We start from the raw sequence: 27,239 nt of genomic DNA, 5'->3' as shown, positions 1-27,239 counted from the left end.
TATGATTTTTTTTATCTTTATAAAATGGCTTACTCCATAAATCCACTTATTGCCTGTTAGAGGAGAGGCATTTACTCCCTGATCCCATGGTGCTTGCATGGTGTTGAGCTCACAGACATTACTGGAAAAACATATATGTTCATTAATCAATGCAAAAGCCTCAGATCATTTTGGCCCAGGAGACTGTGATTTATTTTTTTTTTTTTTGTTAATGGAAAAGAAACCACACATTAACATTGCAACTTTAATAATGAGTGCACACGCTATTTTGGGAGCAGGGGTCTGAATTTCCGAAGTATGAACTAATTTCCCTAAAAATTGGTGTTCACACTTCTGTCACTCTTTTGCTTTTGAACATTATTAATATGTTCTTAAGCAATTGATCTCAATTTGAGTTGGAAAATATTGTTACATAATTGAATAGATTGATGTGTTAATGATCATAGGAGGAAATGAAATATTTCCTTACACTGCACATAAATAACAGAAGATTAGTGTATTATTATTGTGGCAAAGACAAAGGAAATGCATGCCAAGTACCCAGTTAATGTAAATCAGCACAATCTGATTGATATTAGTCACTGTATGCACTTATTCTGTCTAAAGCACAGACCTTTACAACTGAAGCAATCAAATTGCTCTAATGGTAAAAGTCCAATTCAGGAAAACAACTAAACTGGAAAAGCTGACTTTGCCACTCTTTTCCATACGCATCTTCAGTGTGTGTGAAGGATCACTCCTGCGTGATCTTCACTGTTATTTTACCTCCAGCATCTCTAGGTATGGGGAAGGGGCTACTGGTAATCTCCTAAAGGAGAAGCCACCTATATGCCCCGGAACTACCTGGTCTGTTTCTTCCAGGGTCCCATTCACCGAATTTTCCCAAAGCCAAGACACATTCCTCGCAGCGCCTAAGGAGTGGCAGAGTCCCTGCGCGCACCGTCCCGCGCGGCTGTGTGGCTGGAACGCGCTCAGGTGGAGCTCCCGCAGTGCTGCGTGACGCTGGGAGCGGCATGAGGCGCTTCGGAAGGGGCTGTGAAGATAAGGATCACATTGCTGAGCACGGGTACGCACAGTAATGACTGAAATGATGTTGTGTTTGAGCACACTCTGCCCTTGCCATTGTCACAGAGAAACATTAGGGGGCAGGTGCCTCTGAAGGTCAAGGGTGCCCGCAGCTCAGGTTCCCAAGGTTTCCCAGGCGAGAGGGTCAGGGGTCCTGCCCGCGGCGCGGCGGCTCGTCCCTGGCAGCCCCGAGGAGGGGGATGTCACACTGGAGGAGGACAGGGATGTCACACTGGAGGAGGACGGGGATGTCACGCAGGAGGAGGACGGGGATGTCACACTGGAGGAGGACGGGGATGTCACACTGGAGGAGGACGGGGATGTCACACTGGAGGAGGACTGGGACAGGGGCGGAACCGAGCGCGACCCCCGGGCGGGGCGGCGGCCGCGGGGGGGCGCTGTGCCCGCTGCCCCGCTCGGCCAGGCCGGGCCGGGCCCCTGGAGCGGCGCAGGCGGGGCCGCCCCGCCCCTCCCGCCCCTCGGCCCCTCAGCCCCTCCCGCCCCTCGCTCCCGCCGCAGGCGAGCCCAGCCGAGCCCGCCACTGCGAGAGCTGCGGCCGCTGCCCTCCGCCAGCCCGCTCACCCGGCACAGCCCAGCCCGGCACGGCACAGCCCGGCACGGCACAGCCCGGCACAGCACAGCGAGCCCCTGCCCTGCACCGCCCGGACCACGCGAGCCGGCCATGGGTAAGCGAGCGCGGCTGCGGCAGAGCCCGCGCCCCGGACCGCAGGGCAGCCGCGGCTGCGGGAGGGTGGGCGCGGGGCAGCCCCGGCGGGGGCAGCGGCAGCGGAGCCGCCTGTTGAGCGCCCCGGCGGCGCGGGGAGGGGGAGCGGCCGCCCCTCCGCCCGCCTCGCTCGGCGCCGCTGCCGCAGGAACTCCGCGCAGGCAGCGGGAGCGGGGACGGGCGCAGGGACACCCTGTCCGGCGGAACAACGGGACCTTGCTCGCCAGCTGCAGAGCGCTCCCTTCCTCTGGAAGTAAATCATTGATGTGGGTGATGATGATGATAACAATGCAGAATGCGGGATCTGTAGTTTCGGAGGCGGTTGTACGCAGCCGGCCGGAGCTCCTGCATCCCGTGCTCCATCCCTGAGAAGCCGAGGAAGAGGCGCACTCTGGGGGCAGGGGCGGCCGGAGCGTGCCCGGGGCTCTCCGCGGGTCTCGGTGCCGCCGCCCGGCGCTGGGGGCTGGCTCGGTGTCCCCCGGCTGCCCTCGGCATTAGGCGGAGCGGGGGGCGCAGCTCCTCTTCGCCAGACACCGTCCCCAAAGGTGCGGGTCAGCTTTTGCGGGGCTGTGAGGTTTGATCGGGAGGGGGAATGGCCTCGGGACACAGGCGGGAGAGTGGAGTGGGCAGTGCTGAGCGCTCCCGTGTGCCGGGCGTGATGCAGCTGTTAGGTGTGAGCGCTGGGGAATCCTGCGGGCCATTGGGATAACGTGCTGCGCTGTTCCCTCGGCTGCGCTGGGTGGAAAGTGGCAACTTTTGTTCCCAAACTTACGGGGAGGGTAGCGCTGCATGAGTGTGTTAACAGGAGCAGAAATGGGGCCCTAGGGAGGGAGAGATCCGTAGTGCACATGGGTCCCTCGGCAGCCAGCGCTCACCTTCAGCACTCCCATCCTTTCAGCGTGGCACTTTAGTATATGGGCTGCTTCCCGCGAGCTCTCTTTCAACCAACAATACCCCCAAATTAATTAAGCAGTAGTGAAAGTTAGGAGGTTTGGGAAAAGGAAATATAGAAAAATACAGCTCTGTCTTTGGTCTGGTTTGCCACTGGCGTATTATTGCTGAGAGGTTGCAACTGCTAAAGCAGAGCTATCAGTGCGTGCCCGAGTGTTAATATGCACATACTGATGCTGGCACTCTCTCTGGTTTTAATTAAGAAGAAAAAAATTAATTACTCAGCCAAAGCTAAAGGAAGCTGACGGAATCCTATGGCTGCTACTTTGTTAAATTAATTCGCATCACCTAATTCCCTAATTTCTAAATGCTTATTAACTGGTTTGTTCCCCAGCTTAGTGAAGATCAGACTCCTCTAGTATTAATGTCTTTTTGCTAAGCTTTTTAGAAGTTTTCTACACCCCTTTTAGTACACAGTAAAGTACTGATTCCTGTAGCTTCAGCAGCTCTGATGGTTGAAACAAACCAACCAGCTGTATTAGCAGCATCAAAAACTTTATTTTTTATGTCCATATTCTGATACTCATTTTTTAGACTATTCTTTTCCTGTGTGAACTTTTGATATTAAATGAAACTGCAAAGTGGACAGCCTCTTCTCTTGTCTACATCTTACTACCTTCTTCCTAACTTACACTTTTACTGGCATGGATTGATGTCCAATAAATCTTGGAATAGCAAGGGAAGAAGGATAGAAACAAAGGAATGTTTTTACTGCCTTATTAAGGGAAGAGTATCGATTTCCATGTAAAATTGTTCTTAAATGTCTTTGCTGCTAAGTGTATGAAATTGGTTTTCCTTCAGTGAATTAAGCTATTAGCAGTTTGAAATCAAAACGCTGTTTTAAATCTTCGTGAGTGATTCATCTTAAGAAGAAGCCCATCTTTATTTCAGTCGTAATAATCTTAAAAACCCACTAAAGTTAATCTTGCACATTGTGAGACTGCAACAGTGTGTGAAGTATATAATTTATGTCCATATAGAAGGTGTTGTCCTGAATGTAGCAGTTGGGAAAAGGGGAGTGGAGACAAGAAAACTTTTCTTGAACATTTTGCTCATAATGATGATAGTAACAACACAAAATCCCAAGGTCTGCCGAGTTCTTTGCTTAGAAGCATTGTTGGATGACCAAGCTGTGCCTGAGTTAATGGTGGTTTGGTCCGTCAGGAGAGGGGACTTGGAGCAGAAATTTCATATGAAGTACTTCAAAAAGAAGTCACAAAAAGAAGCCTTTGTCAGCTGGTGATCCAGTCGCCCATGAATACAACGTTTTGTTTCTGTCATTGCATAACTGTTGCCTTGGCATTAGGTGGACTGAGGCTGATGTGATTGTCTCACCAGGCCTTGTGTGGAGCCCCAGCGCTGTTGCTGAGCGTCCTGGCCTGATGGCAGGGATGTGTTGGACTGCTTCTCATTAAGGCAGTTTGAGTTGTCCTTGCTCACACAAAACTTTTGTGTGGGACTGGCTTATCCAGGCTGGTTTTTTGTTTTCCTTTTTGGAGGCTGAGAGCTCTCTGCAGCCATTATTGTTCTTTGGGCTTTTGGCTCCCTCAGCACTTCTGAAACTTGGGCTCCCTATTGCCAGCACTGGCTGGGGTTTGCACTGGCTGGATGGAGGGTCCTTAGTAATGACCAGTGCATTGCTTTGTGCATCTCCTGTGAGAATTCCCACCCATGGGCATCTTACACTGTGGCACACACTCTCTAAAACATAGTGTTTCACTTAGAAAGTGGAGAAGGGGGCTGTTATTTTACAAAATGAACAAAAAAACTCAAAAAAGTTTTGGTTCCTGAAAGTTTGAAAAGCATGATACAACATCATTTCTTGGGAACTGTGTGTTTTCGTAATTTTACGCTTTTTCTTCTTTGTATTCTCTAAGTTGTTGCTTTTTACTTAAAAGAAAAAAAAAAGTGGCTGGAGCAGTGTGAGTATATATATTATATTTGGGTTGGTTGGTTTTTGGAAAAGGAATAATGAAGAGAACACTGTCTGCAAACAGAGGATGAAATTCCGCCTGTCTTTGTGTGGGTTCTAGTCCCATTTCTTTCAAGTCCCCTTGCAGGAACTGCTGCCTTGTGGAACCTAAAGGCCTGGGAATTCCCAGAGGTGTCACACTGGGGCCATTTCCTGTCCTTCACACCTTCTCCAGCCCATCCAGCTCCATCAGCAGTACCTGTTTCTGTGTCCCTGCAGTTCCTCCCTGCATCCCAGAGCAGACCATCCCTTTTCTTGTAGGCATTATCTTCAGGAGTTCCAGCTTAGGGGCTGTTGCCACCCAGAGAAATGGTCCTTGCTTTTACACTAAATGTGTCTGAGGTAGGTTCAAATATTCCCTAAACCAGGCTTTCTTCTTATAAACAGTTGAGGGCAAATCCTGAAAGAGACTCAGTCTACTTTCTTTCTATTCAGCTATACATTTCATTCAGTTAGGAACTGAAATCTTTAGTGTCTAACATTAATAGTAAAATCTGATTAGCTTTGGTCATTAAGGGTGGCTGGATTTCAATTGCCAAGTGGTGTAGTCCATATTTTCTTAAATCATACACCTCTTAAACATATTTAACCTTATTCTTATTAAAAGAAAAGAAACTAGTGTTCAATTTGTCTTCTCATAAAACCTGTGAAGTACAAAATTTTGTACTGCTGCCCTTCCTTTATCTCCACAGCACCTGTTTGTGCTGTTAAAAGTTACTTAATTTGCCTTCTTACTGTAATCCTTTTTGTCTGAGGAGGGGGTGGAGGAGAAAATGTTGTGTATCCTAAACAATTTGTGTTTTCACTATATTTACAGGTTCTTCCTCATCCTCTCTTTTGAAGTGTGTGGTTCTGTAATACAGGATATCCTCCATCCTGTGTGTTAATTCTGTGTCTGATAGATCTTGAATTGTTACATTTCAGAAAAACATACTGGATGATAAATTGCATCCCTGGGAGCTCTGAACTGTCAGTGCCTGATTGCCTGTCTTTTTCAGACTGTTTATGGAATTTTTAAAACCAGTTGAAGTCTCCAGGTGTCTTCTAATCATAGCATATTTTGGTTTGAGCTTTAAAGATCAAATTAATCCAACCCCTCTGCTAGTGCAGGGACATCTTTTCACTTGCTCAAAGCCCTGCCTAGCCTGATCTTGAACACTTCCAGGGAAGGAGCATCCAGGGATTGGGCATCCACAACTTCTCTGAGCAATATTTAGTAATATCTCAAGTCCTTACTCTAAAAAAAGTAAGTCCACTGTCCATTTCAGGGTAAGGTGAAAAAACCCTTGAAACCAAACCCAGTGAAGCCCACTTCCTGGTATCTCTTTTTTTCCTCATACTGTGGTATCACGTTATCTGAGTCGTGCACGTTTTCATTAGCGAGGATTTTCTTTTCTCTGAGGTACACAGTTGTTGAAGGCAGATGCAAAATAACTCCTCTTATTGTATTTCCACTGATAGTTTTTGGTTAGAAATGTGTTGTTGTCTTTTCAGAAGTGGGAGAGCATTGTATCCAGTGACATTTCCCTGAAGCAGAGCATTTGCTGAGGGAGCTGCTGTGCGCTGCTGCGTTACCTTGTTCCCCACAATGGCTGCTCTTCCCACTGATGGATTTCTCTTCTGTTTGACCTCCCCCACGGGCACCCCAGCTGTGTGTGCCCTTTGCTTCCCCAGACATGCACACAGCTGGTCTCCATGAGTGGCTGCCCCACAGCGCCTTGCCCCTGTGTGCAGCTCCTCGTGCCATTCCCACCGAGTGCTTGCACGGAGCCATGGGAGCTGCATTCCTTGAGCCCACCTGTGGAAAATTCCATCTCTTGGTGGCCCCACAGTGTTAATGTTGTGGAAGATGATGGAGCACATGGCATCTCACTGGGCTTCCAGTGAGGTGCGTGGTGAGACATTTGGGAGGTCATTTTCCAGGGTTTGCTTAAGCACGCTTGTGGCTGCATTGGTTTGATAGAAATCAAGATTCTTTCTGTTTCTTCTGGCTGGTTCCTTAAAATCCATTTGTGTACAGATGCCTCTGGGTTTGCATTGGTGTGAGCAAATGTAAGGAAAGGTAGTTTAGTTTCTGTGTGGAGCATCAAAGATGGTTGTATTCAAGTGATGTGTCCCAGCTGAGCCTGCAGCTTTTCTCTGTAGCGGTGCAGAATCCTGTGCAGGGAGGATTACTGGACCAATACCCACAGTGGTCAAAAGGCAAAACAGAGCCCATCACATCCATCTCATAAGCTGGCTTCTTCCAGGTCATGTGCAACGTAGCCTGTGGCCCAAAGGAAGCAAACTTGGCTTGACAGTACCCAGAGAGGAATCCACATCTCCTGATCCTTTTCTATCATTTATTCTGCAGGCAGGTGTGAACTTGAGATAGCTCTGGTGCAGGGATAGCTGTGCCAGTCCAAATCCTGTCACCCCCCCCCCCAATAAGGACAGTGGGCATCAGTGGAGATGTCACAATTCAGTGTAACAAGTAGGTAGCGCCCTGTGTACCACTTAATTCTCAGCTGTTTGTTGCTTTCTATTGCTGCTCTGTCTTGGTGCTTTGGCAGTCTTCCTCTCCATAATTATTTGTCTCTTGGGTTTTAGGCTCAAAAGCTTGCATGGGGAGTTGTGGCTTGGGAAACATTTACAAGCAACACAAAGAGCTATGAGAATTCAACATCTTTTGTTCTCCCTGGTTTTGGAGCTCTTTGATGAGCAGCATATTTCAAAATGTGAATGGAGCTTATGTTTCATTAACAGAAGGATGTGCCAGCCACAGAGCTATCAATAGATACAAACCTCAGTGCCTTTCTCTGCATCACTTTTGGGCATATTTGTTTTATGCTTTGATAGTTGTGTGTATGTCACATTTGGAAATTGTAGCCTAGAATTATATGTACAGAGAAGAACTTTCAGAAATGTACTTTAATATTTGGGATTTTTTAGAATTTTTTTTTCTGTGGGGAGATGTTGAAAAGGACTGTGGTTCAAAGCTAGCTGGGACTTGGGTCATGAGCAAGACTGGATTTCATGAATTGATTTGGAGTATCCAGTGTAAGATACAACCTTCATAATTTTGTTTGGGTTTTTTTTTAATGTCTGTTAAGTAAAATCTGTTAAGATTGCATAGAGCAATCATTGCATATTGCAGCCTAAAGCTCTTGTCTTTGAATACACTCCTTCATTGCCAGTGGAAATACAGGAATTGCCCTGGTGTAAACCATACATAAATCAGAGTTGGATTGCACTGAAGGCAAACAGGACAAAAGTTTTGCAGGAGTAAGGAGGCAGCTGGCTTGCCTTGCAGGTGCTGGTTTGTGGATAAATAGAAAGGACACCTTGTGTTAACAATGCAGCTGCTCAGGAGATCCAAACCCAGAGTAAATGATGGGAGTTCAGCCAGAGGAGGTTTATGTTTTGAGTAGTGTGCTGGTTATCTCAGTATTGGAAACACACCCTTGGGTTTATTGGTTGTTCTGCTGAGCTGGGGCAGTGGAGCCTGCCCTGGTGGCTAACTGGGGAGGAATCTGACTGCCCCATGCTGCCTGCAAGGCACAGCTGACTGGGACTCCCCAATGTCTGGCTTTACCCTTTAGTCTGTGTTTTTGCCAGCTTACATGGTAACAGATTCATTGAGGCTTCTCATCCTAATGCTGAGTGTGTATCAGGGGAGCGGCTGGGTGCAGGTGAGCACTGTTTGCCTGCAGTCACCTGCTGACACCCTTTGGGAGCCCACTTGGCTGCTGTTGGGTCTTAGCTATCACTTCAAGAGAGATTTCACGTGCTTTTTTAATTCTGTGAGTTTATATGTGTTTTGTGACTGGGCACAAATGTTTCATAGCATAAGACAGTGCTTTCATCAACTTAAGACTTCTTTTTAAGATTTCTTAAGTTCAAGGTTCTGCAAAATTCTGTAAGGATTTTCTGGAATGGAGTCCTTGACACACACCATGCCAAAAAACACCATGTAAGTTTGAACTAGTGCAGAACACTGGCTGGGTCTTCAATGCTTTTTTGTAAATTCTTTACTAAAGTAGTTTTCATTTTCTTATTCTCTATGTTTTCTGTATCCTATATTTGTAGCTTTTTTTTCCTTGATTTTTTTTTTTGAAGGAATAACTTTTGCAAGGTTTTAAGTGATTGCTACTTGTGTCTAAACTTATGCTTTTGTTACCAAAACTGTGTTGACATAAATGTCGTGCACTTTCCCAAACAAAAGCGTAAAATGAGTTTTTGTATTTGTTAAGCACACAGCTGAAAATAAGTCTGCCACATGGAACTTCCCTTGTGGGAAATTAAATGCTTTTCTTGAGCTGTTTAAAAAAAAAACAAGTCATGAGGAAATAGAGATGTCTAGTGGGAGTATTTTGGAGCTCTTTTGGTGCAAGCACAGGGATCTACTCCAGCACATCTGTCAAGAACCCACGACTTGCAAGGTGTGAAAACAAGAACACTTAATGCAACATCTGCTCATGCTCTGTGACGGGCACAGGTACCAAAGCCTTGAAATCTCTGAGATATTTGTCATGCCATGTCAAGGGATGTAACAGAATCCAGTCCATACAATGGTCTGTTTCTCCAGCCAGAGAAGTTATTAGGTACTAAAGCTGATAACAGTTACATTGAGCCAAAGTTTTGCATAAGCCAATGCGAGGAATGCAGTGCAGAGGGGGCTTTGCTATGTGTGGCTGATGTAGCCCGTGTTAGTAATTATTTCCCTTATGCAATGTGTACCTTCACTTCATAGACATTTCCCCCATCCTGTGCTGAAATTGAAGTGGTGATTTCTTATGCTTGGTAGTTGTCTGATGAAAATCCCCCAATTCAGATTATGCCTGGAGACTTTAAGAAAAAATGATGTGGAATAAAAAATATCCAGTAAAGTAATATTTGCTGGATTTAGCCTGCAATTTTTTGTCTCTCCCTTTAAATTATTTTTAAACAGTTTGAAAATACCTGTTTTTCTCCTCATGCTTTACTAGGAGAAGCATACAATAAATGCTTAATCTTTAACCTTCTCCTGAAATTCTTGGACATTTTTCATGTTATCTTGTTATTTGCCACTGATATGCTTGCAACACCAAGCTTGAGAAATTGCTGTAATCTACCACATACTAAATTCCTCTTATTCCTCAGTGGAAACCTCAGAAAAGAAAAAAAAAAAAAAAAAAAAACAAAAAAAAAAAACCAGAATAAGGAAGGAGTAAAAAAACCTCTTGAAAACGTTGATTTAAAGTAGCTGTGGCAGACTGAAGGTAGGTATTTGAGGAGTGGGTGGAACTGAAACAAAACACAAGTGAGGCAGCAGCACGACTCAAGACTCAATTAGTTTCATCCTTAAACAGTCTGCAGATTTCATTAAAATGATTTTATTTTCCTGTAAAACTTTATTTGTGGATTTTTTGATGTTTCCTATGGCTGTCATTATAGAATCTGCTGAATGTTTTCCCATAACCATCAGATTTCCAGCTTGTCCAGTTTAGGCTCTTTCCATTATCCTCACAGAGAGGAAGTGCTGGATATCATGGTCAAACCTTGTTCCTTCCATCCCTCTAGGCTGTTTTAGGTTTATGGGCAGGGATGTGTGTGGGTAGATAGTTCCCTGCCCCCTTATTCCTGTTGGCATTTGATCCTCCACGGAAGACTTTCCATGAAGTGACATCCAGAAGCGCTTGCTGGTTTTCACACATGGTAGGTGAGTGCAGCTGTGACTGTGACTTGTGCTTCCAACTAAGTGATGTACCTCTCTGAGAGGCAGAAAACAGGAGAGACTTTAAAAGAAACAGCTTTAAAATAAACAGAAAGTCAAGAGCTTTCTTAAGGCAAAATTAAGTGCCTTACTGGGGGGGAGGTTGGAGTTTTAGATTTCTATTTCCACAGGAACAAAAAGGCATGGTACATGTGGAATATTAAGTGTTGCTGCCAAGGCTAATGGAAATGTCCCAGCTGCTGTTAAAACCTGACATATAACTGTGTTAATTACTGCACACTGAGTCTTCCGTTCCTATAAGAACATGCAAAAAAAAAGGTTCAGGAAAATGCCAGGGTAGTTACAGTCAGCGCTAGTTACTTGTCCTCCTTACAAAAATGCATTTAGTTGATAAAAATGCTTTGTTTCATGTTTGATTAGTTGATCTTAGATAGCATTGGTATTTTTTTGGCTGTAGAGATACCTGCAAAATTGGTCAGTGTGATGGCTGTAGAACAGCTATCTACTTTCTGAAGATTACCTACCCTCTTAGAAAGAACTATGTTCAAAGTGGTTAGAGAATTGGAAATGTTCCTTATTTGCCAGAGTTGTTAGGGTTTAGCTGAGGGATGAGAATGGAAACATAACCTGAGTTTCTGTTGAGAAGAACCCGAAGAAACCCCACCAGTTACTTGGAAGTTTGGCATCCTTGTTCATTAGTTGTTCTTTGGCCTGCTAATGGGGCGCTCTGTGCAGGACTCCTGAGAAGAGACTGATGGGGATGTTCTGGTTTTGGCCAGTATTTTCTGGTCTTCCTTTGGTATTTTCTTTGCAGTAGCCATGAGGGGCAGAGCCTGGAGATGTGTGGGTACATCTGGGTTGCCATTCTGTACCACCCACATCATTGCCAGGGATGGAAGGAAGGGACTCCAGCTCACAGCTCAGGGGAAGAACATGGGCATGGCTTTTGGGTGGTGTGGACATGTGGAGGGCGTCTGCCACTGTTTTTCACTTCGTGAGCATTTTTGCCTGTAAATCACCTTCTCTTTATACACTTCTTTTATTAGTTTTGTTACTGGTACTGTTCCTTTTCTTATCTTGCTGCTCTTTCTAGTAACTTGTTCTTATCTCAACCCATAATCTCTTCCTTTTGTTTCCCACCAGAGTGGGGGAGGAGGGGAGAGGCTTGTTTTCTTTCTAGTGGGAGTGCTGTACTGGGGAGTGCCCTTCCTAAACCAAGACATTGGACTTCATAAGATGACACAGAAGGGGAAAAGCAGTTCTCCAGCCAAAATGTGAGTTCCCAAAGCACTCCTTCATCTTTCCCATTGTATAAGGCAGGTTTATAAATTCAGAAAACCCCATCATGCTTAAGTTCTCGTCTAGTGTATTCCTTTTAAAAATACTTGGTCCTTAAAACTCTTGTTTTTTAGGGAAGAGACTGGTGAGATTAGTAGGAGGGAAGCATGCCTTTTTCCTTCCATATGTGTTGGTGAGCGTGACTGCTGTGCCCACTTCCCACATGGTCAGTAGTCTGTCTTCTTCTGCATGTGTGAAACATCCCTTATGTTGGCTGCTGTACCTTGTAAATAAAGTGTTTTCTATTGCCTTACTCAGAAAATATGTCATGCTTTTTGTTACATATGCTTCATTGCTCCAACACTTGAGCTTTGCATTTGCATGTGGTTCTTAGATCTCTATGCAGAGAGATTTATTTTCCCTATCCAAGTTTAAATATAGGAGAAAAATCATTGAATTGTAGGATGGTTTGGATTGGAAGGTGCCTTAACAATTATCCAGTTCTAATTCCCCTGCCGTGGGCAGGGACATCTTCCACTAGACCAGAGCTCCATCCAGCCTGGCATTGAACACTTCCAGGGATGGAGCATCCACAACTTCCTTGGGAGACCTGGTTACAGAGTCTCACCACCCACACAGTAAAGAATTTCATCCTAGTATCTAGTCTGAACCTGCCCTCTTTTCAGTTTAAAGCATTACCCTTGTCCTGTCTCTACACTCCTTGGTAAAGGGTCCCTCCATATCTTTTCTGTAGGCTCCCTTTGGGTACTGGAAGGTGCTACAAGATCTCTCCAGACCTTCTCTTCTCCATGCTGTACAGCCCCAGCTCTCTCAGCCTGTCTCCATAGGATCTCCAGCCCTCTGATCATCTCTGTAACCTCCTCTGGACCTGCTCCAAAGGGTCGATGTCCATCCTGCCTTGAGGACGCTGCAGCCCAGAGCTGGGTGCAGTGCTCCACCTGGGGTATCACACTGCCAGAGCAGAGGGGCAGACTTGCCTCCCTCAACCCGCTGGCCGGGCTGCTTTTGATTCAGCCCACAGTACAGCTGGCTTTCTGTGCTGCAAGTGCACACTGCTGGTTCAAAGTCAGTTTTTCATCAGATCATTCTTGGCAGAGCTGCTTTCAGTCCACTCATCACCTGGCCTGTGTGCATGGTTGAGATTGCCCTGACTCAGGTGCAGGACCTTACTCTTGGCCTTGTTAAGCTGCCTTTATTTGCCATTTTAACACTATTTTCTTGTGTCAGGCTAAATCACTGACATAACAGTAGTATCCCAGAATTTAATTTATCCTCAGCTGTTGCTTCTGGTCCCAGAGACATTCAGTACAGCCAGAGACATTTTGTGCACTCAGGTGACTTCCACATCACGAGTGGGCTTGTAGCAGTGACCTGTGCTCTTCTGTGGCAGACACAGATGGAACTGTGACACTTGAAGCCATCAGGCTTGGCAGCTGTTGTGTGCCCCGCTTTGTCCTGAAGGGGACAGCTGGGGAGGGCACCCTGGTGACAAGGCTGCATCTCAGACCTTCCACAGCACTTGGGCCGTACGTGCAGTGCTTCCTGCTAGCAGATACTGGCAATTAATTTAAAATCCTCTCCCTAGGTCATCATGACTTTAAGGAGCTTTTGCACTTACTCAGAAACTGCCTTTCTTCTTGAGTGTGACCTGCCAAGGCAGCTGTGTTTCTCTTAAGCACTGAAGTTAATGACACAAAACATGAAGCTTGAGAGGAGGACATCAGGATTCCAGCACTTCTTAGCTGTGTACTCACTGTCAGCGTCCCTTCTGTGGGAGAGCAGAATGATTAGGAGATTTTGTGGCTGCAGGACAAAGTGTAGGCTGTGGCTTGGACATCTGTGATACTTTCTGCAGTGGCTTTTGAGGATGGTCCTCATATGGCCTTCCTGGGCTGCTGTGAAGGAAGACAAGCTTTCTTTTTTCTCCCGCCGTCTTTTTGTTCTTTGTTCTTTTACTTGTTTGTTTTATTAATGAAGTACAAAGGAAAATACACTCTTCAGGTGTAACAGTAACATTGTGTAAGAGGGTCCTCCTTGATTGTGTGGAGGCTGCTGACACACTCTTTGGTTACATCAAGCCCTGTGGAGTAGGTGTAATCAGAGGTAATGACAGTGCCCCTGTATGTGCTATGGCACAAGTTGCAGAGTGTGGAAATCTGGCAGTGTTCTGCCCAGCTGTGTAGCTTCTCTCCTCTCAGGGTTATGTAGTAACCTAAACTTAACCTCTGTTCACATAATCCTAAACTGGCCATTAACTCAATTGCACATGCAGACTTTTTCATCTCCAGTTTCGCTTGGGAACACCAGCTCTTCGGTCTCTTTTCATGAAGCTGTGTGTGGGCTTACCTGCATTTGCATTGGTAGGAGTTTGCTCAAAAATACCTTCCCAAATGTTACCCCCAGCAGCTGTGTCCCCTGCAGACACGTGGAAGGGGCAGGACAGCAATTGCCAGCAAGCATCAGCACCATCTCTTGTTTCCCTCATAGCTATGGTGAGCCTGGATGTGAGAGCAGGAATGTATGCACTGGAGATGATTTAAGGAAATGTGCAGCACTGCATGCTAATTGATTGGGGTCATGGTACTCACAGGATAAGTGCAGCAGCTTCCTGCCTCCCAAGTGGTTCCTGTGCTTCTGATGTGAACCTCTTTGGCTCATGCCAAGAAAAAAAAACTGTGTAGTAATTAAAATTAACCTGACCTGCTTTAGAGGAGCCTGGTTTGAATTAGGGCATGATTATTAACTCTAGCAGTATTTGGCTTTGCTAAATCTTTCCCTTTGCTTGCACATCGTTCATTTCCTGCCATTCCATCAGCTCAGTAACTGGGGTGTATCTGTTTATATGAGACCCCTCATCTCATCTAAAGGAGGAGGAGGAGACCAAGGCTTGGCTAAGACAAAGCACAGGCTTTGCTGGGACTCTGTCAGGGCACAGGGCCTGGTGGGTGACAGGGTCTCATGCTGTCCCACGTGCAGAAAGCCAGCACTATGGGAATAGAGAATGGGGAGTGAGAAGATAACTTTGTCTACATAACTGACCTGAAAGCTGTTCTTCTCATGGGTGTCTAAAATAGTTAACATAGTTGGGCTGCCTGGAGTTTACTGCATTAAATCCAAGTCCTCTGAGCTTTAAGGGTATTGTCTTTTATATCTGTGTGTGGAAAATTCAAGGAAAGCAAGAGTGCAACAGAGTTTTAATCTCAAACCATGGAAGCTTCACCCATTTGAAGGCTCAAAGTCCCTTGCTTGTGATTTTTGTTCCCATGAGCTAGATGATGTGTCTATTTTTTCATTATATGAAGATGACACCATTTTAATGTCTCTTCAAGCTCTCTTTGTTGGCTGGGAAATAGGTGAACAGGAATTTTCATTAAAAAATGCAGTAAGGCCTTTTTGAAAAGGAACATTTTGCATCTGGTTGTCTTTCCATCAGGTCACAGCTACAGAGTGCCAGTTTCAAGGTCTCTTATTTGGTAGTTGTGCTACTTGTTTTCCAAGGCATTTTTCAGACAGGAGCCATTGGGGGCTGCTGAAATGTTTTCCCAAATTCTTCCCTGGTGTAGTGCCTGGATGCCCTGATGCTCCTGCCTTGCTCTGCTGTGCCATACAGTGGTAAGGTCCTCCATGACTGATCTCTGGTGATATAATGAATATTCTTATTTTTTCACCATTTGTTTGTTTTTACAGTGTTTAAAAAGTTGATGTTGGCAGAAAAACAAAAACCAGTAGGATTATTTTTTGATCCAAAGAAGCAGGATATTCGAATTAGAAAGGTCTTTCTCTCAAAAAACTGAAATATTTTTTTGGAAAAAAATGTTTAACGTGCACATTGCGTTATGGTGCCCTTTTTTTCCCTCTGAAAGAATTGTCTCTGCAGTGAAATGAAATTGATCCTTAGTTTGAAGGCTTGTATTGGGCATTCCTTCAGCTTGGGAACAATTGGAAAGGAAAGCAAATGTGTGACTTGTACAGAGAGGCTGTGGTTTTGGCTCTCATTTTCCCTGATTCTTCCTTTGAAGTTCTAATTTGTCTTTAGAAAACATGAGAAATTAGAGGTCACTAAACATAATCTTCTGCGCTCCTACAAAATCATTAACCACTGATAATACCTAAACATGGCAGTCCCTTCTCCCTTTTTGAAGAATCACATTTTTGCAAGATCACATTAACCCCTACTAGCTGTAAGGTGTCCCATGTTCTCTAGAGAGCATCTCTTTGATGTCTCCTTGCTTTCTGTGCAAGGATCAGTGTCCTTCAGAGAGCTGCAGATGCCTAGTTCTTTAACACTGCAAAATCTTTGCTCTTGGATCCTGCTCCTATCCAGCCATTGTCTGTTGTAGTCCTTGAATGCTGAAAAAAAAAATCACAAGACTCGCTATTATTTTGGAGGCTTTTGTTTGCTGTTTGTTTTCTGAGCATTTAGTGGCTGGTACTTACTTCAAATTTTCCTTCTTCCATGATGATGAATGGATTTTTTTTTTAATTTGATAGTAGAAAATGAAGGCTTTCATAAATGCTTCAGAACTGGGATTTGAGCTGGGCACCTGATCTTGATAAAGTTGCTGATGGTATTGCAAGAGGCAATTCAAGTGTAGCTAGCATATTTCTTCTTGGGAAACTCTTCTCACCTTTGCTGTTGCTTTGGGAAAAAAAGGCTCAATGTGTTCCACTCTACCTGCCCCTGCTTTTCATGCTCTTCTCCTTTGTACAGGGATTACTGTTGCAGATCTGTAGGAAAGCACAAAGCCTGGGCAAACACTGAGCCTCCAGAGCCTATGAAAAACCTGTGTTTTAAGGAAGCATATCCGAAAGGAAGTTGTGGAAACAAAACAGGGATCTCTTCTTTTGGTAGGTGGTACCTGTTTGCTGTCTGGAGGAGAAGTACTGTGGTATACCACAGGGACAGTACATTTTAAATTCTGAAAATACTCTGAAATGGGTTTCTTCCCCCATCTCTTCCGCCTAGTCAGACAAGATCTTGCTATTTATTTTCTTTGTTTGAGTGATGTTACATGTTTGTCTGATACTTCAGTGCATTCCCTGTTGGGTCATTAAAGAGGCTCCATCAGTTGTTACATCTTTGTTACAAATGTGTAGTTTAATACCAATAAATTTGAGAGTGTGGGAATGGGGATTTTCATAGTATGCCATTAAGGAAGTGTTTCAAGACTGATGTAAGGGTCATATTCTTTTGCTTTGCAAGCTCTGCATTTTTCAGGCAAACTTTGCCATAACAGAGCAGTTAGGAAGCAGTGGTTAGTGGGTCAGACAGGCCCAGGGGGCTGAATTGTGGTTTGCTCAGCCAAATGTTAGTGCTTTCTAATCAACGCTGAATTTTGCGTGCAACATTCTCTTCCTTCCCCAAAGCCATAACAAAAAAAAGGGTGTTCAATTGGGTCATGCACAACATCTGTCCTTTGCTAAAGCAGTCAGGGAGGTACCCCAGTGAGGGAGGAGAAGCTGCCTATAGCTGCTGTTGGAGCATCTTTTCACCACTCTGGCTTTGGAGTCTGGGATTAGCAGCTGTCAATGAAAATCTGTGTGCACTCCTCAAACCCCAATTTAGAAGGAAAAGGAGAATTTCCTTTCAGATTTTGTGCTGCATTATTACAACAATTCCAATAAAACTGTGTCATGAAAATTGGAAATGCGATTAATTTGCAGTGCTGTGAAATAATTGCATAGATTTCTTTTCGCCCTGTTCAGCTTCCTAAGGTGTTAGGCTGCTTCACACTAAGGAATTGTTTTGTCAAATCTCTCTGCTGCCACCTGTTCAGTCTCTAGTAAATGTAATTAATGTGATGGTAGGAATGACAGAGGCTTTGGCCTCTCTTGTCTAGAGGGTTTATGTATTCTCCACCACAGACTATGTGTTAATTGGGGTATCCTGATAAGTTTCAATTTGCTTTGGTACAGACCTTTTTTGACAAAAGGCTCCATGGAGGCCAATTTAACTTTTTAAAAGTTCATTGCAGTTAAAAAGCCTCAGTGAACATATAGTGCAGGCATTTTTGATGTGAAGTTTTTAAGTTCAGCTGAACTTCTTCCAATTAATGGAAGTTTATTGAATTCATCACCCAAAGCAGGCTGAGTCTGTGCTGTATTTTAAGCTAAGAATCACAATTTACTGGATACTTACCAGTGGCTGCTGCAAAGGAAAATAAGAGCAAAAACTGATAATTTTTTTTTTTTTAAAGTTCTGACGTAATTCACTCTTCCATGAAGAGAAATAGGAGGATTTGTTTGAAGGGACTCACAAGGATGAATGGAGTCCAGCTCCTGGCCCTTCACAAGACAGCCCCAAGTGTCACACCATGTGGGCGACAGCGTTGTCCAATAATTTCTTGAACTCTCTCAGGCTTGGAGCTGTGACCACTTCCCTGGGGAGCCTGTTCCACTGCCCAACCACCCTCTGGGTGAAGAACCTTTTTCTAATATCCTGTCTAAACTTTCCCTGACACAACTTCATGTTGTTCCCTTGGGTGCTGTCACAGCTTGCCCCGTGCTTTCCTTCATGAGGAAGCTGTAGACTGCTGTTGCTTTACTATTGCAAAGAACAGGAGAGTTAACCTGCTTTTGCATTGTTTTGGGTGAAGAGCTTAAAAAATAAAAGCAGTAATTATTTATAAGGGGTGGTTTTCTACAAAATATTGTGGCAATGGATGGCTTGCCTCTGAAAGGTCCAAAGCCAAATAGTTTTAAAGGTAATAAAGATTGAAGTGGATAACTCCTCTCTGGAAAGCCTGGACTAGTTGTCTTCTCATAATGTTCAGTGTTTGCCTCTCATTTCCCATTATTTGGCAAGCTGCAGAGAGAAGGTGGGTGCAAGTATAAAATGCATATTGATAAAACCCAAAAAACCAAAAACCCAAATATGCTAGAACACAGATCCAAATGCACATTTATTTAAGTAACTAATTCTCAGAGGAGAGCTGTGTTTCAGGGTACAATCTGTTAGTGTCACATCCTGATTAGTATGAAAATTCATCCCAGTTCAGCAGTGCACTGATAGACAGGTCTCCTCAGATGCACCAGCGAGCAGCCTTGCGAGCCTGAGAGGCAATGCTTGCTGTACTGGCAGCAGAACATACAGGGAGTCTGCTTGCTCAGGGTCTCTGTGTGCATGCTCCTGTTAAAAGACATGTTGGAAAACACCCGTGCACAGCAGGCAGGATTTAGCTGATTTGGGACTTTGCAGTAGTGGTTTATTGCTATTGCAAACGCTTGCTTGCTTTAATGGACAGGAAAAGTCATATTTTATGTTAGACTTAGAAGCAGAAAAAAATGGTTTCGAGCAGTGTATAAAGCATGACTTGGAATAATTTTTATTTGGCTGAAACATTGCATTAAAGACCAAATGAAAGACTTCCTTAGCTTCATTTTTCAGGTAAGTAATTACAGAAATATGCATTGGTATGTGATAATCCAGGAAACAACTTCTGATTATAATGAAATCTACAAAACATGATTTATACTATGAGCGCCATCTTGGAGATGTGATTGAAGATCACCACCATGGAAATGAAGTACAGTGCAATTATTAAGCTTATGCAGAGAAATGATTTGTGAAAGCATGATTACTGGCCCCTAACAGATGTTTCAGGCTAGGAATGGGGTAATGTGCGTACAAACTTTGGCTTGGAATTATTTTTTTTTTCCAGAACCACGCAACACTTTGTTTTTCCAGCTCTGTTTTTACCACTGGTTTCTATCTAGTAACCAATTGTAATAAGAAAAAAACTTGGTCTGTGGTGGAAATTGTAGTATAATTTCAAATGTTTTGCTGTTTCATAGTTGCAAAATACATTAATAAAAACCAGGGTTTCTGACAGTCACGTATGTGTTGGGAAGTGTTGTATTGATTACAGATTACAAGGACTGCAGCAGAGCAGGCTTTTCTGAGTCGCGTCTTTCAGTCTTTTGTAAAAATGCAGAAACACCCCCAGATGTGAGTTAATTTTTCAGTAATGAAGTGCTAGGAATTACTTTTACTGCAACCTTCCTGGGTAATAATTCTTCTATAGATAACTCCCCTTGTATGGGCATCTAGTGGTATCAATTAATGCTGTAATACACTATTTCAAAACTGCATTATATTGGGAGTAAACTTTCGTCTCCTTGAAATGAAAGAGATGAAAGTTTATTCTTTCTGAAATAAACTGAAATGCTGAAACTCCTTTAGATACAACCATACTTAAACCTACATGTAGCAGCTAGGTGGCAGAAACTGTGCCTTTTAAAATAAAGTGGTACTATAAATGCAGCAGTGTTGCTTTGTAGTGACTGTTCAGTTTCTTTAAAAGAAAAAATTTTGTGATACCTTTGTATTGCCAGAAATGTGTCCTTTGAGAAGACAACAGTAAGCAACTTCCTTCAGTTTTATTGCTGGTATCTTTTCTCTAAGTGTCTGAATGGTCAGAAATACATTCTTCTGTTGCATACCTGCCATCTACGTGATTATAGAAGAAAAATAGCTGAGAGATGTCACCTTGTGCTTTCATAACTGTGGCATTCTCAGTGTCTGCTGCATCATTTACCTGTCATACCTTGCACACCTATAAACATACAACAATTAAACATGTGAGTGTGCCCCTGTAGAACAGGAGCCTTGAGTGTTAACTATTTAAAAGCAGGGACTGTTTCATGGGTTTGTTTATCAACGATGGCCCAATGATCTGCTGGGTTTTTCCTCTGCATAAAACTTTGGCCCAGCAGTGTGTGAAGGTGCAGTCCAGTCTGTGAGCTACCTGTGCTGTGGCAACAGCAAATACTATTTTAGCATGCACCATCTTATCAAAGTTACACAAGTTAGTTTGTTTTAAGAGTCCAGTAGACTTACTGAAGAATGACTAAGTTATTTTGTGTGACAGGTTGGGAAATAAGTGCCTTGTTACAAAATGGAGTATTTAAGAAAATGCTTGAGGATGCAGAACATCTGACCTCTCTAAATGAACACTTCATGTGCAACAGCTCTCTTAACTCTTGGCTTTTCAAAAAGCTTGATTTCTTAACAGCCAGGTTGGTTAGAATTTGCAACACATGAGCTGCAAGGTGGGGTCGTGATGCTTAGCCTTCATTAAATGGGACATTAAATAGAATTGTGTAACTTTACTAGACTCAGAAGACAATATCCAAGTTTTCCTCGTAGCTGAAATTGTCAAGAGCAGGATGTCCTAAAGGGCAGTGAGAGGGATTTTGGGGTATCTTACATGTATTGAACATTGAGAAACACAAGTCTTACATGGCAGTTGAATAATTTGTAGGGTTATTGTAAAGCCCTTTCAGTCACTCTTGCTTTTTAATGTCAGTTTTATACATTAACATTGTTGAGAGAGGATTATGTTTTTGAGTACAGAAAGTGTTGTCTGATTAAAATGTTCTTGAGAATCTTCCCAAGAGCTTTTCTTTATAAGAACAAGCATATTGACTTAGCAAAATGCTAAGCTGTTCATTAAGGCAATATGCTGTAGCTGCCAGACTCAAGTGATTTACATGAATTTGAAGTCATAGCTGTACCTGTTTCTTGGGTTTATGGCTTTGAGCAAGTGAGTTGAATTCTTTTAGCCCACTTCTCATTCTTTTACATATTCAAGGTGCTTTATGGGCAATTATTGTCTTCAAAATGCTTCAGTGCCTAAATGGAGGGTGATGCTGAAGAAGTTTCTCTGTGGAAACACGTGACTCAGAGTTGCAGATTTTATTCATACTTGTTCTTGGCATTATCAGCTAGTGTGTGTGTTTGCACTCTCCAAAAGAGTGATGTCTGAAAAGGCTCATAAATCACATCCCTTTGGTTTCTTCTGTTGCAACTATGAAGTTGAAGACTGGAAGGCAAAATGAGTGGTAGCTGAAAAAGAGGCATTGCCTTGCCTTTAAGAAACCAATGGCAGATTTTTGCTGCAGTTTCGTTTCCTTCCAGCATTCTCATGGCAGTGTCCTCTCTCTCTATGTGTGCTTGTCTAAATATGAAAGACTTATAGTTTTTTATCATTTTAGAGGAGACAGACAAAATTATAAAACAACCCCCAAAAACTAAGCAAGAAAAAACCGTGGAGAACTCCACTGCCACCTCAGAATTTTGACTTGAAGCTCTCTTGGAGTTCTTCCTTCCACCTCTGGAGATTCATAAATATGAAGCATGTCCCAGCTGCCAACCAGCCTGTAATTGGTTTCTGTGTTCACCTTGGAAGGCTGAGCTCCATGGTCATCCAGACAGCAGAAGGATCTCAGCCTCTGCTACATGACTGAGAAGAGGTGGCAGACAGGGTTTAGGGTTTTGAAAAGAGTAGCTGCATTTCCTGGAGTTCCTATGCTTGGCTACTCTTGAATGGAGAAACTCTTGTTCTCCTTCCTGGTCTTGAGACATGCAGTCCCTTCCTCTTTGTTAACCCATCTTTAAAGACTGGGTTTTCCCTTGTGCTCTGCTGGTAAAGTCGGTGTGCTCTGTCAGTGGCCATCCAAAGGAAGGGAGAGAGCCCACAGCTGGAGCAGGAGGAGGTACATCTGTGTGGGGCCCTGCTCCCTGCTCCACTAGTGACTGGGTGACCTGGGTTAAAGAGGAGAGGGAGCGGCTGTGAGCAGGGGGATTACACTTAGGGATGGGAAAGGCTGCGCGTGGAAAAGTGGAAAGTCATGGGAAAAGAAACACTCCTTGCACATGAGGTTAATAAAGAAAAAAATTGTCTAAACGGGAAGTGAGTTAAAATTTGTGCTTGGGACCCTGTCAGTTAAATCTTGATTTATCTCTTCACACAACTTCTGTATGTAGTTCAATACATTATTACTGCCATAGATGTCAGTGTATGCATTTTATTTTGGATACGTAATGCTAGTAATGCAATGTGGCATAAATCATCTGGAATTTAAACTCATGTTGTGCCCATTTCACAATTTAGTACTTCTTTCCACTGTTAAATTGAGTTATGGTTTAACATCTGTTGGGACAAATTGGGCTACATGGCAAATTATGAGAGGGAAAGTGTGTTACTATTACTCATTACAATTTTAAGTCTAATTTCTCCTTGTCTTTCTCCCTCCCTCATTTCATAAACTAATCTCAGTCTTGGCTTTAGAGCCACTGATTTACATGTATGAGCAGTTTCTCACCTGAGCAGCCTCTTCTCTAGAATTATGGAAGAATTCCTCATGAATTTAATACGGAATTCACAGTCTGGTTTAGAAGAATTTGGGAAGCTGTGTCAATACTTTACATTTCTCAAGGACACAGGTGATCATGGTATTTTCAGGCCAGATTCTGATATCTCTTCTTCATCAATAGTTTTCACTGCAAAAAGGTCCAAATCCAAAAGCTGAATGTAGAAATCCAATAAAAGCAGCAGAATTTTACTCTTTTTGGCTTTTACCATGTCCACTGTGAACTTGAATAATGTTTTTTCATCATGTTTGTGAGATAATCCCTTTTTTTTTTTTTTCTGCTTGATTTATTTCTAACAACTCTGAAGGCCAATGAATATGGTATTTTCTGGAATGAAGTGTGTGTTTGGAGGCTGGGGGGAGTGTCAAGCTGTTTTTTGTGCTTTTGTTTTGAACTGCTCTTCCACAGAAGACGCGGTGTCCTACAGACAGATAGAACAATGCTATATTCCGCTGTAGCCTCGAATCACAAGCAGGGGCTTTGGAATTAAAGCTGGCGAATTGCCTGGATATGTCCAGTTTTTAACAAGCACTGCTTTGTGCATTAGCACCCTACGCTTCCTCCCTCCCTCCCCCCGGTGCTGCCACTGAAGAGAGGAGGAGAAACAAAAAAAAAAAAAAAAAAAAAAAAAACAAAAAAAAAAAAAAAAAACCCAAACAGAATAAAAGCATCTGTTAGAGTGAAAATGGGGAAGAAAGAAGGGATGAAAAGGGCAGGAAAAATGTATGCCAGAACAGCTGTCAAATTTGTCAAAAGAGCTGGAGAGCTGGACATTTTAAGTTAGTCACACTGCTGAGTATCTGATTACCTATGTATAATTCCTTTTTTTTTTAACATTAGGAAGAGTGTAGTTGCAACACAACTTTTTGTACAGAATACAGCTCAGTTTTCATCAGGATGTTTGAATGCTCGTTTACCAGGACTTTGTACCCAGGCATGAGCATGTGAAAATTTGACACTCACATGTTCCTTCAGGGAAGGGCACTGAGGCTCATAAAGGCTCTAGACAGTGAGTCATATGAGGAGTGATTGAGGGGGCTGGGGGTGCTCAGCCTGGAGAAAAGGAGGCTCAGGGGAGACCTTGCTGCTCTCCACAACCCCCTGAAAGGAGGCTGTAGCCAGGGGAGGGTTGGCCTCTTCTCCCAGGTAACCAGGATGGGAGGTCATAGCCTCAGGCTGTGCCAGTGGAGGTTCAAGTTGGACATCAGGAGGAATTTCTGCATGGAAAGATTTGTTAGGTGTTGGAATGGATTGCCCAGGGAGTGGTGGCGTCACCATCCCTGGAGGTGTTTAAGGAAAGACTGGACATGGCACTCAGTGCTGTGGTCTGCTTCACAAGGTGATGTTCATAGGTGGAACTCTGTGATCTCAGAGGACTTTTTCAACCTAATTCATCCTGTGATTCTGGGATTCTTTTTTTGACTCTGCAATGGAACATATGTTGTGGTGAGGAGTACAGGTTATTATTGAATATAGTAGCTAAGTCAAGGTTTGACAGACTTTGAGATACATTTTAAAACAGTATTTTATTAAATATTACTGTTTGTGCTGTCTTTCTTCTTAATTTCCTGAAAGATAAATAAATGGAAGTGCCAAGCTCACAGGATTATTCTTCTTGAAAGAGATCTGTGAAAGTATTTATCTGATGACCTGAAAGACAGTTACCCATGAAGAAAAGTACAATCCTATGGTTGGTAAGCTTATTGACAAAATGGTAGGTGAAGAGCCCCTTCTGACCCCCTGGTACCCCGTTTAACTTTGGTCAGGCAGGGTGATTGATTGCAAATCACCACTGAGGTACTATTTTTACTCACCTAAAAAATGTTGGTCTGGTACATTTAATGCATGTAACATTTCAGCCTACCTACAGAGCATACTTCATATTTAAATGAGGATATGTTCCTAAAATCAATTGGCTTGCAGTAGCTGCATCCAGTACTGCACTCCAAAGAGGAAGGAATCGTGAACAAGTGTGCAAATAAGCCAACCCTTTAATGAGAGAGGGGATAACGAGGAGGTGGCCCTCTGTGCTCCCCAGCTGGGCTAAGCTCATGGGAGCTGGAGTCAGCAGACAAAGCTGAAAACTGAGAGCTGTGAAGCTGAACAGAATTCTTGCAATTCTTTTGAACTGCAGGCAAAATTGACAGTGAAAATTGTACCAGAGGAATGTATAAGCTCAAATATTTTCAGTGTAGAGAGCAAAGGGAAATCTATAGTCAAGCAAATAACCATAACAGATGGTGGGTGTTTTCTGCATTTGCATTTTATTTTTGACCCAGGAATGAGGCTCTGGAGCAAATCTCATTTATCCTTGTGCACTGTGCTTTGGTTCAAACCTCAGAGCAGTCCTGGAGTCCATGACCTGGTTTCCTTTTGGATGAAAATGGCCTGAAATTTGCCCTCCAGGAGGGCACTTGGGAAGTTGCCGCCACTGAGGGTTGCTCAGTTCATGGGATCAGGTTAGAGTTGGTTTGAAGTCACCTCCTCTCCCCTGGAAGTGCATGGGCACTGAGACCTCAGCACAGTGCCTATTCCCCCTGCAGGTCTGCTGCTATTGCTTTGCAAGTTTACTTTCCTGTTGAACCTCCAGTGGCTACTTAAAACATGTTGACTAAGCTATAGATAGCTTTTTTGGTAACTTTGCATGTGGTTTTGTCATGTATACAATATGCAGGTCTATTTTCAGAAGATGCATAATCGAAGTTTTTTAATTTATTGAAAGATGGAGGATAAATAATAAATCAGTGTATAGTTGTTCTTGGTTTGAAGGAAAAGCCCATCATTTTAATGCACTCCAACACCTTCAGTATTTACCAGTTAACTAAAACAACTGTATAGCAAATCTGCCAGCATGTGTGGAGCTAGTAAGCAGAAATAGTTGCATCTGATCACTCTTGACCATGTGCATGCTGTATTTTAAACCCGCATGTGATCTGCCACATGCTGCCAGTGATCCACACTTGTTTTGTCACAAGTCTTTGTGAGAAGGGGCACATCTGAGGGAAGCTGGAGAGTGGGGAGCCCTTCTGAGGAGCTGAGAGCTCACCCTTGTCCCTCTCTCTGCGGTGAGGGTGGGCTGTAAGTGCCAGGGCAGCCATGGGCTCACCTGGTGCCTTCAGCACCTCCTGAGCAATCCTGCAGGGTTGGTGAGGGCAGAGCACTTGCACTTGGGCTGGCTGGTGCAGCCTGGCAGTGTGCAGGACCAGCTCTGGGAAGCACCTCCTGGCCCCTTGGGTTGAGGTGGTGGCTACAGTTGGGGTTTTTTCCCAAATCTGAATTACTCTCTCTAAGCAACTGGGCTAGCAAATAAATAAAATGAGCAGGAAAATGAGATTTTAAAAACAAAAAGTCATTTCAGTAGTCTCTAATTGTGGGTACTTAGCTAGAGACTGCTGCTAATCTGATTTGTCTTTCTTTGAAACCTAACCAAAAGCATAAGCTTCTTGAGTATATGCTGCACATATACTGTAGGTGATAAATGTGTGTAAACCTCAGCTTAGGTTTTCAAAGTTTCAGAGGTAGTTATGTGTAGCAGCGTTTTGCTTATGAGGAAAGCTTAAGAAAGTATTTTATTTAGTTTTTGATTTGCTTTTATGGCACATCTCTTTCCACCCACCATAACTCCCCAGCTGTGCTTGAATAGCTGATCAGGGTTCAGAGTAGTATCTGTGCCAAGGAAATGGTGCATGTGAAAAAATCAGGAGGTAAAAGTTATGTCACAAGGGAGTCAAGTTATCATGACTCATTTCACTCTGGCCTTTAGATCTGATGCTTTTTTTGATTTTAATTAGTTTCTATAGTTCTCCCTTTAAACTGTGTTTTGGTTTGGCAGAGCAGATTTGATGAACAAGTAAAACAATCAAGTGATGCTGAAATGGTGGTGCTGACTAGGCTGTAGCACAGCTTCTGAGATTCTGGAGAGTTTATTCAGGTAGAAGGGCCACCAAGTTGATCAGAGGGATGGAGTTCCTCTGCTGTGAAGAAAGGCTGACAGAACTGGATTAGTTCAGCCTGTAACAAGTAGGCTTTGGGGTGACCCAATTGAGGCCTTCCACTACCTGAAGTGAGCCTACAAGAAAGATGGAGAGAATCTTGACAAGAGCATGTAGTGACAGGACAAGGGGGAATGGCTTCAAACTGAGAGTAGGTTTAGATTAGATATTAGAAAAAATTCTTTACCATGTGGGTGGGGAGGCACTGGAACAGGTTGCCCAGAGAAGCTGTGGATGCCCCATCCCTGGAAGTGTTCATGGAGCTGGAGCTCTGAGCAGCCTTGTCCAGTGGAAGGTGTCCCTGTCCACAGCAGTGGGACTGGAATTGATTTATCTTTGAGGTCCCTTCCAACCCAAACCATTCTATGATTCTATGATATTTTAGT

The 27,239-nt window shown here is 43.6% G+C and overlaps 1 protein-coding gene across 3 annotated transcripts in view; it reads left to right on the top strand.

The window, feature by feature from the left end:
* The first annotated feature begins 1,652 nt into the window (after nt 1-1,652).
* Nucleotides 1,653-27,239, top strand: part of GPM6B (glycoprotein M6B) — a 104,309-nt gene continuing 78,722 nt past the window's right edge. Inside the window, exon 1 of one of the 3 annotated variants that reach the window (XM_058822876.1) lies at nt 1,653-1,751. In XM_058822876.1, the coding sequence (XP_058678859.1) occupies nt 1,748-1,751 (4 nt within the window). In that variant the 5' untranslated portion in view covers nt 1,653-1,747. The remainder of the gene's footprint in view (nt 1,752-27,239) is intronic. The other 2 variants (XM_058822868.1, XM_058822852.1) reach the window with 2 other exon arrangements.

This window comes from Ammospiza caudacuta, chromosome 2 (genome assembly GCF_027887145.1).
Source record: "Ammospiza caudacuta isolate bAmmCau1 chromosome 2, bAmmCau1.pri, whole genome shotgun sequence".
NCBI lineage: Eukaryota > Metazoa > Chordata > Aves > Passeriformes > Passerellidae > Ammospiza > Ammospiza caudacuta.
Note: the sequence above shows the minus strand (reverse complement) of the source record. Positions and strands in the feature narration are given on the sequence as shown.